This window comes from Myotis davidii, unplaced genomic scaffold (genome assembly GCF_000327345.1).
Source record: "Myotis davidii unplaced genomic scaffold, ASM32734v1 scaffold54, whole genome shotgun sequence".
Taxonomy (NCBI): domain Eukaryota; kingdom Metazoa; phylum Chordata; class Mammalia; order Chiroptera; family Vespertilionidae; genus Myotis; species Myotis davidii.
Genome location: NW_006287915.1, coordinates 1,632,221 through 1,642,901, shown reverse-complemented (window position 1 = coordinate 1,642,901; position 10,681 = coordinate 1,632,221). Strand labels below are relative to the sequence as shown.

Sequence of the window (10,681 nt, the reverse complement as noted above, 5' to 3'; positions counted from 1 at the left end):
TGATAATGAAAATGTAACTGGCTAGATCTATATTGCTTTATTATTATTTAGTTTATCTAAATGTGAATTTTCCCAACTTTTGAGCCAATATTCACTGGATTTCCATCATCTATTACAAGCGTCACTAAGATTTTCACCACCCAGGAGTGTCTGGTGTGGCCACTGGATTCCAACTTCAAGCAGGTTGGTCTGATGGGTAATAGGCACAATGCAATATCCAGATGGTATATCATAGACTTGCACATTGATTCCAACTTCAAGCAGGTTGGTCTGATGGGTGATAGGCACAATGCAATATCCAGATGGTATATCAAAGACTTGCACACTTGAAACCTATATAATTTTATTAGCTTATGTCACCCCAATTAATTTAATTTTTAAAAAGTAAACATCATTAAGTAAAATACTTCTATTGAAAAAATTTATTTTAATGTTAAAAATAAAGAAATGACATACCAGAACTGATCTAAGCAATACCCATCAAACAATATTAATTGATTCTGTAAAGGTTATAATATAGTTAATACTGAGAGTCTAAAGTTTTACTTTCCTTTTGCTAAAGAGCTTATATTTAATTCATATCCTTTTCTTTAACAGCTCTGAATTTCTCTAGCTTTCTTAGCTTCTGACTTTGAAAAACATAACCAGACTACTGTGGGGGAGAGTCGATGACAAACAAACCCACTGACAAAGAGTAGCCAATTAACATTAGGAACTTTATAAACAAAATTAGTGGTCTGGTGCATGAAATTCCCAGTGCTGGGGGTTCCCTCAGCCCAACGTGCACCCTCTCTAATCGGATATCCCTCTTGCAATGTGGGACCACTGGTTCCTAACTGCTCACCTGCCTGCCTGTTCGCCCCTAACTGCCTCTGCCTGCCTGCCTATCACCCCTAACTTCCCTCCCCTGCCAGCCTGATCTTGCCCCCAACAACCCTTCCCTGCTGGTCTGATCTTGACGCCAACTGCCCTCCCCTGCTGGCCTGATCACCCCTAACTGCCTCTGCCTCGGCCCCCACCACCATGGCTTTGTCCAAAAGGAAGTCGGATGTCCGGAAAATGGCTGGTCGACCCGGTCTAATTAGCATACTACACTTTTATTAGTATAGATAGATTATATAGGCTAGGATTGCTTAAATAGTGGGGGAAGCCTTTCTCAGCAGGAGGAGACGCTCTTGGCAGACAAAAATACATAATCCCTATATCTGGACTGATAGCCAGCCATATGCACTATACTGACAAACTGGTCATTAAAAAATTGAACCACTTTCTTACTCCTTACACCAAACAGCTGTTACCATTAAAACCCCTCCTCAGCCAGCACCTTAGGTTCTGCCTTCACAGTTCACCCAGATTAGATTCTGATTGGTTAGTTTCTATGCCAGGCAGTGTCAAAAGCTCTGCCTCATAGGCAGCCATTGGCTCCTTGCACTTCACCCAGATTTGGTTCTGATTGGTCGGTTTCTATGCCAGTTAGTGTCTCGGGGTCTATCTCTGGGTCTGATCAGAGAGGCGGGGCTGATCAGCAGGCCCCGCAGAGGCCTGGAGAGAAAGAGAGAGCCAAGGGCTGATCAACAGCTGCCATGGAGGCTACGGGTCAGAATCTGCTTCTCTCTCTGGGCCTGATCCACAGCCTTCTTGGCAGTCAGTGCTGGGTCGCCGCACCCATAGCAGAGGCAGTCAGTGCTGGGTCGCCGCACCCATAGCAGCGGCAGTCAGTGCTGGGTCACCGTACCCATAGCAACGGCAGTCAGTGACCCAGCACCCACTGCAGGACTGACTTCCGGTCAGGCGAGACTTCAGTCATTTTGGACATTACAGACCCTGCATTTTATATATTAGGATTTTTACAAACTCTCAAAGATTCAAGACAATTTCTCCACAAGGAATAGACCAAACGTCAATCATTTATTAAAATGAGGACTCAATGTGCACATTAATGAATATTCATCTCATTCCAAATTTAATTGTTGAAATTATTTATTCAATGATAAGTCTGTAAAACCTTTCAGGGCAAATTATCTCACTGGTTTATCAAATAATAAGTAAACAGACTGGTAACTTACAGCATTAGATTTTCTTGTACTCTGCTGTGCATGGTAAGGGTTGTCCGCATAACGCTGCTGTAAGAGGGCTTTCCTATCCAGAGTTGTAAGGTCATCTGTGACGGATTCTTCCCCTTGGGCATTCTATACATGAAAGCAATAAATGAACTCACATACACATACTTTGAATATTTGTTTTTAAAAGAAGAAAGGGTTAAAGAACCAGTGAACATGTCAGTGATTGTTTGTGGAGGGGTTAACAGTATAGGCTCTGAGGATCACATTGCCTATTCGAATCCAGCTCTTCCACTTTCTAGCTAGATGAACTCTCTGTGCCTTGGTTTACTCATGAAAATGGGAATTAACAACAGTTACTACTTCACAAACACACACAGAAAAAGATTAAATGAGATGACACATGTCCCACACTTTACAGAAAGCATTACATAAAAGGTAGCAACTATTATAACTATTATTGTCCATTTAAGCCTTTGTAAAGCTAATAAATGTAAGTATGCCCACTCCTTATAAAAATTAAATTTGGAGGTAAAGTACTAAAAGAAGGGGTGTATCCTTTAAGGAAAAAATCCTTTGGGGTCCTAAAGAGATATACACTAACTATTTCTCTGAATATAAGATGTGCTATATTCCCTTAACAAGAACAACAGTGCTCCAATAGGATTGCAACTGGAAAAACATAATAGATTTCAAGATCTTTCTTCATACTCTACTCTGTTGTAATGGCCATGATTGCTACAGGAAATCTTACTATACATCTCTTTGTGACTCGTTGCCTGCCTCCCCTGCTGTAACTTCCATGAGAGCAGGAATCTTGCCTGTCCTTTTCATTGCAGTTCCCAGGTGACAGAATAGGAACACACAGAGTAAGCACTTGATGAATATTTATTCAATGAATGAATAATGAATCTTGTTCAAGTATTAACTATCAGGAATCAATGTATGAGGATATTTTATACCTTTATTTATTTACTGCTAATATCTTTGTCAGGTTTTCTTTCAGACATTCTACATTATGTTTAAGTTGAAAAATTGAAAAGCATTTTGTTTTGATTCAGCTTGTTTTTAACCTTTACATAGGGGGAACCGTAGTATTTCCACTTGGTATCTTAAATTTAACCTCTTCAAACCATATTTCCTTGTGGTCTTCCCCACCCTTTCAATTGTTCAAAACAAAAGCCTTAGCACCAATCTTCATCTTTCCTTTCTCTCAAGCCTACAAGAAATCCATTAGCAAGTTTTCTCAGCCCAATCTTCAAAATCTCTGCAGAATCTGGCTTCTCATCAGATGTGAAAAAATTGTGAAATTATCCTGCTTATTATAGACACTAGATTATTATACTTGTGTGCATTGTTTAGATCTGGGAATTTTGTCTTAAGATAAAGGATACCTAGTTAACCCCATAACTTTTGCTGTTATGCTTTCAGCTAACCAGCATGTGATTTCGTTATTCTAGATAATTCATATGGGGATTAGAAAAACTAACTGATGTGCTACACATGCTTATAAATTAATCTTTTTTACCTATAGAAAAATACAACTAACCAAATATAATTATCAAACGTCCTGAAAATACATTACTTTTATAATAAGTTAACTGAGTTAAGGATTGTATGCAACTGTTCTCTTCTTTATGTCCAGCTGCATCACAAACTATTTCCAAACCTTTCTTTCCAAAATTCAAGATTGACCTCTTCTGTATGCTTCTGGAAAGCCACTAAATTCATTAAGTTTTACTCTTACTGAATTTCCACCTAATTAATCTATACTAATAAAAGGGTAACATGCTAATTAGACCAGATAGACTGGACATCTTCTGGACATCATTCCGGACGTCCTTCTTGACAAAGCCATGGTCCCAGGTGCCTGCAGCTGGCCTGGGGGAGATGCCCGTGATCATGGGTGCCTGTGGTTGGCCGGAGGAAGCCTCCTGCAGTCCCAGATGCCAGAAGCCGACCACAGGGAGGGAAGCCTGGGTCCTGGGTACTGTGGTCGGCCAGAGGGAGGGAAGCCTGGGTCCCAGATGCCTGTGGCTGGCTGGAGGAGGGAAGCCAGGGTACTGGGTGCAGGGACCAAGGCAGAGGTGGTTAAGGGCAATCAGACAGGCAGGCAAGCATCTAGGGGAGGTCATGCAGGCAGGCAGAGTGGTTATGGGCAATCAGGCAGGCAGGTGAGCAGTTGGGGTAATCAGGAAGGCAGGCAGAGGCGTTTAGGGGCAATCAGGCAAGAAGGCAGGCGAGTGGTTAGGAGCCAGTGGTCCCAGATTGCAAGAGGGATATCTTAGGGGTCTCGGATTGCAAGAGGGTGTAGGCTAGGCTGAGGGACCCCCTTCCCGTGCATGAATTTCATGCACTGGGTCTCTAGTGTTAAATAAAAGCAAACAATATTAGGAATTCATGATGTTAAAACACATTTCCCAAAATAAGACAGAAGACAATCATGGAGTAATGGTAGTTTTAGAAAAAAAGAGGGTCATTATAAAATTTGAAACCACTTTTCAACTTTAATATTTAGACTGGAAGACAGAATTCAAGGCAGCTACATCAAAAACAGCTATACTGTCTTATTTACAATCCATGGCAAGTGAAAAATTTCCAATTGAGAAATGATGATGAGGTCATGTCATATGGCTAGAGTTTTCACATCTGAAAATGGTAGCAATAACCCTTTAGGATAATTGTGAAGAATAAACTAGTTAATCTGAGTAAAATACCAGGGAACACTTATTATGACTAACAGCAAGACATATCAGACAAGAAGAATAATATGTGTACGCTTTTTCAAAATTTCATTATAACTTTATAAAGCCTCATATATTACCTTGTTATCTATCTTGTTTCTTGGAGATGGTTGATATCTGATATTTGATTTTGTCTTTTCTGCATTTCTCTGACAATACTGTTTATATCCCTCTTTCATTTCAGTTTTGTATTGCTGATATTTTAGTTTATATTTGCTTGTTGGTGCTGGCAAATCATCAGGTATAATATCCTGCTCCTAAGACAAATAAAAAAAGTATGCTATCCACCAGAAAAAAGAAATCAAAATCATTATTAATTGCCTTACTAACATTAACAGGTTTATCACTTACCTTAGCATTTATGTGTAAGAAACAGACAATTATATCTACATCCTAAAAGAGGCGATAGTTAAAACCTTTAGCTGTGCAGCATCACAGCAACCAGAGCAGACAGAACTGCTGAGAATGGGCACTGGCCTTTAATACCGGAAAGCCCATAGTTTGTTTCCCAGGGATAATCAGCCCTGGTGCTAAGATAATTTGAGAGGACAATGAACAACTTTCCTTTCTTTATAGGCCTTTTCTTCTTGCCCAAGAAAAACTCCACTGTCAATCATTTCTTCCAGAAGGGTCGTAGGAATTACAAATCCCTAATACTGAGATGGTTCCCATTTCCAGAATGTTAAGATGTTTATCTTCTGGTATTATTTGGGCCCCTGCCACACTTCCATGGGAGTGAGGCATAACAGAGTGGATAAGAGAAACCTAAAACAAGTATTAGGCAAACACTAGGGCATACTTAATGGGCCAGAGAGGGACAGTCACTTTAAAAGCCAGCACAACCCTTGAATATTATTGATAACTAGTAGTCCTGCGCACAAATCTGTGCACCAGTAGCCGTCTACAGGGCCTGGCTGCTCCGTGCCTGCTGCCCAGAGGCTCTCCGTGGCCTAGAGGCCCATCCGCAGCAACGCAAGCATTCCATGCCCCAGCCTGGCCAGAGGCCCTTCTGTGGCTGGGAAATGCAAGCGACTTCCCTCTCTGTTCTCAGGAACTCCAATAAAGGGCTTTCTTCCTCTTTCTCAGCTGGCTTTCACCCTGTGCCTCCACCACCAGCCCCTCCTGTCACACTATCCTCCACCTCCTCCACCCTCTGGCCACCTGGACTTCACCTTGCCTGGGAATGAGGGGGCCACTTGACTCTGCTCAGCTCATCGGTTCCTTCTCTTCTTATGCAAGCATTCCACACCCCGGCCCAGCCAGAGGCCCATCCATGGCTCAGCTTGGAACACTTGCCTCGTCACCACAGTGACGAAGCAAGCATTCTGCCAGGCAGCTCATGCTGCCTGCTCTCAACAGTCGCCCCCTTGGGACTGGGAGACTCCAGTGGGGCTGAGAGGACTATGCGCTGCCATCTTTTGTCTATGGGCACTTCCATCTTTGGGATGGAGTGATGGTTAACTTGCATAATATCCTTTTATTAGATAGGATATCCAAGTCTAACCCAGAGGAGAAGGATGAGGCAAAACTTCAGGCAAAACTGTAACATGATACAGACTAGGGTACTATTGGTGCAATTTACCCAAAATAAGACTGATGAGAACATGAATAGAGACAGTTACATGAGAAAGACTAACAAAGACAGCAAGGCATGCCCTACTCATAGGATATTGGTCAGAATTTATGGTCATAACATGGAATACTGTGTGAAGTACAAATATGTACCAAGGAGATACTTTGGAATTATTTATTCTATAATACACTAGTAGCCTAAAGAATGAGTCAATTTCCAAGAAACAAATCTTATATTTTTAAATGAGCAAGATCTGATCTAATATTCTGCCATAATTTGAAATTCCTGATTTCCTATTAGGATAATCCTATGCTTTACCAATTTTATAAGGTACTTTAATAATAACATCCCTCTGTGAGAAAAAACGTGAAGCACAGTAAAATTACTTCACCAACATTATTGTTTAGGATATTAATATGTTAAATCCTTAAACTGAACAAAACATAGGTTAAACATAATAAAATTTCTGGATTAAATACAGTGCTAAAATGCACACTATAATTCAGAATGTTGGTTATAAGAACTAAATACTAACCAGTTCATTTAGATGTTGCTGAGTATATGGTATTTGACATGGTGTGACCCCATCAAGAGCAGAAGATGGATTTGGTGGGTCAAAATGAATATGCGCTGTTCTAAATGGAATATATGAAAAATCATCCTAAAAATAAAATTAAGTGATACTTATTACCTGCTACATATAATATTGTATTCAAATGTTTGATATATTAAATACTAAGTAAACATTACCTCATCATCAGAGTCAACAAGGCTTCCCAAATCAAGGCGTGGGACCCTGAAAGAAAGAAAAAAAATCTATGCAGCCCATAACTTTTAAAAAAGAGACTTTAATAGCTGCAAATCACATATGCTGCATCTTACATAAAATGGTGCACTGATGCCAATGGTTTACTTCCTAATGGTTTTACTATCCTTCACTATTATTTGTATGCCAGAGGTTATTTATGTCTGTGTAGTAATATAATGGTAGACATTTCTTTCCAATTCTGTGTTCAATGATATCACTCTATAGCAGTGATGGCGAACCTTTTGAGCTTGGTGTGTTAGCATTTCGAAAAACCCTAACTTAACTCTGGTGCCTTGTCACAAATAGAAATTTTTTGATATTTGCAGCCATAGTAAAACAAAGGTTTATATTTTTTATATTTATTTTATATATTTAAATGCCATTTAACAAAGAAAAATCAACCAAAAACATGAGTTCCCGTGTCACCTCTGACACGCGTGTCATCGGTTCGCCATCACTGCCCTACAGGTAGCCTGAAATCAAGCACAGTGGTATTATTTACACAGAAATCGGCAAAATAGTATGAGTCAGGGCTTGATTTATTACTTTGGATTTCTGAGGCTTTAAAAGTGGTGGAGAAAATAAATAATGCAGAAAAACTTAAAAGTGTATCATGTCTTCACTGTCACATTGTGAATAACAACAAACAGAAATACTGTTGCAGTATGCAAAACTATCACCTGATTCAACAGAGCAATCGCTCACGCCACCCTACAATAAATAAAAATATCAACCAACACTCATGCTGGAACTATACAGTTCATCAATTCCAACCATAGGTTGGCTACAGATATAAGAATTCAGCAAAAAACAAAGATATCTTGCCCTTGCTAGAGTGGCTCATTGGTTGGAGAATTGTCCCAAAGATCAAAGGGTTGCAGGTTCAATTCCCAGTCAAGGGTGTGTGCCTCCATTGCAGGCCCAGCCTCAGGGTAGGTTCAGGAGGCAACCAATGGATGTGTCTCTCTCCCGGGTATGTTTTTCTCTCTTCCCCATGTCCGTCCTCCCCTCCACTCTAAAATTCAATAGAAAAAAAAATCCTCAACTGAGAATTTAAAAACAAAACAAAACGAAAAGATGTATTTCTGTGATAATCAATTGGCTATATCAATTGATTACAATCAATTTACAATAAAGGGCTTATAAGTTTTATTAGTATTTGTCAATTCCTTGCTACAAATCCTTTATGTCAGTAAAATGTATAATCAATTTAAAATATACTTAAGATTCTTTATAATTAACAATTAAAATTTATATTAATCTTACAGTACAGTTTTAGAAAACCAGTTGTTAAAAACATTTACCAACACACAATTGACTGTTGTTACATACTCAACATCTTGTATCTAGTGTTTGCACCCAGCTCCATTCCCTGTCTAGATGAGTACACAGGTACTATTATGTAGAACCACAAGAAATTTCTTGCCAATTTCATGTGACTCAGCCTCATAATTATTAAGTTTAATTTCTATTTTCCAGAATTCCCTGTAATCTAAAATACTTGAAAGGACATATATACTTCCAAATTTTAAAAGGGTAAAATATAAAGTATAAAACAAGTCAATGTATTCTAGTTCAAAATTAAATCATACTCCTCAAGATACAAGTAGAGATAGAGTTCCCATCAAATTCATTTTGACTATCCTAGTTATAAAATGCAAAATTTTATATATTTCTTTAATAAATGCACTTAGCTAACTTTTCTAAATAAAACAATATTTAAACTTTTCCAGGAATACAGAAGAACAATATTAAATAAAGCAAAAACAAGAAAAGTATTACCCTTAATCCTATCATCCTATAGAAGAGCTATTTCAGTTAATTTTGACATAGTAATTTTAGGCCACCTACCTGCATATAAATTTTTCTGTGGTTTACAATCATAGCCATGTATATATAATTTTGCCTTATTTTTTGTCAGTATATTATAAATATTTGCTCATTAAACAGCTCAAATGTGAAAAAAATGTGACTTACACAGGAGGGCAAGGATTCTGTATGGCCCATGATTTGGAAGTCCATCCTTGCTTTAATTAAAAAAAAAGTAGAATCAATGTGCATATACTCTTTATTTATACTTTAAAAGATAAACAATAGATTAATGCCATACGGTTAATTATAACTTTTCTCACTAAACTTTATATAAAAAATATTGATTAAGCCCTGTGTTTGAGAACAGAGATAGATTGATAAGCAATATAGATAATTCCTACCTACGTGGTAATCCACCTGCTGCAGAGAACAACTATAATAATAAAAGCATAATATGCTAATTAAACCAGACGTCCTTCCGGACATCCTTCCCTCCTTCCAGACAAAGCCGGGGTCCCAGGTGTCTGCCGGAGGCTGCAGGGAAGCCCACATCCCAGGTGCCAGGTGCCTACCAGCAGCCGGAGGGAAGGAAGCCCGGGTCCTGGGTGCCAATGCTGGCAGCCAGGAGAAGGAAGGCCTACTCTTGCACAAATTTCATGCGTTGGGCCTCTAGCTCACTCATAAAAACAATAATGTGAAAAATAAGTGCCATGACAGAGAAGCTACACAGAGCATGTGTATCCAACCTAGTCTAGGGACTTGACAAAGTTTTTACAAAAACAAAAAAGTAATGTTTAAATGAATCTCTGAAGGATGTGTAGGAGAGTTGGCCAGATAGAGAGAGATAGGAAAAAACTGCTCCAGCCAAGAGGAGCAACTTGTGCTGAAACCACCCACAGGCAGAAGTTACCAGTGGAAAGGGTTGAAATCCATAGAGTGAGAAGGCAATGGCCAGAGTTGTTATATTATAATGCAAGTTAAGGAACTTGGACCTTGTCTGAAAGGTTATGGGGAAAATAGTAAGCAAGGAAGTGACAAATATATAAACGTATATGTTTGTAAATGTTCAATCATATTGCCAAAAAAAGTACAAAGACCAGAAAAGTACAGTGAGCTTAGCCACAGTGATAAGTAATATGTATGAGTCTTAGGGAAAGTTAAAGTTAATAAAAACAGAAAATAATTCACCATTGTTGCTTATATCTTATTCTGAAATGTTACATAACTGGTCATTTTTTTATTCTGATAGCAAGTTAGAGATTATATATAAGATTATATACCATAAGAGTAAGAGAAAACAAATCCAGCTCTGTATCAGCTTCAAAATGATAGTCTTTCAATAATATCTTAACAAATAGTCAAAATGTAGAAACATAAAATCACAAGATTATTTAAATAGAAGTATATATTTAATATAATGAAACAAAAAAAAGTATATAATACTAGAGGCCTGGTGCACAAAAATTTGTGTACTTGAGGGGGGGTTCCCTCAGCCCAGCCTATGCACTCACGCAGTCTGGGACCCCTCGGGGATGTCCACCTGCTGGCTTAGGCCCACTCCCTGGGAGATCGGGCCTAAGCTAGCAGTCAGATATCCCTCTGGCAGCCCGGGAGCCCTTGGGGGATGTCCACTTGCCAGTGGGAAGCAGGCCTAAGCTGCAGTTGGACATCCTTAGTGCTGCTG

General features: G+C 39.1%; 1 protein-coding gene across 2 annotated transcripts in view; it reads right to left on the bottom strand.

The window, feature by feature from the left end:
* The window catches only part of CAPS2 (calcyphosine 2), a 48,200-nt gene that overhangs the window by 31,460 nt on the left and 6,059 nt on the right, over positions 1-10,681 (bottom strand). Inside the window, exons 3-7 of one of the 2 annotated variants that reach the window (XM_015561340.1) lie at positions 9,163-9,212; positions 7,128-7,173; positions 6,913-7,038; positions 4,885-5,061; positions 2,067-2,189 (exon numbers count right to left, since the gene is read on the bottom strand). In XM_015561340.1, the coding sequence (XP_015416826.1) occupies positions 2,067-2,189; positions 4,885-5,061; positions 6,913-7,038; positions 7,128-7,173; positions 9,163-9,212 (522 nt within the window). The remainder of the gene's footprint in view (positions 1-2,066; positions 2,190-4,884; positions 5,062-6,912; positions 7,039-7,127; positions 7,174-9,162; positions 9,213-10,681) is intronic. The other variant, XM_015561341.1, reaches the window with a different exon arrangement.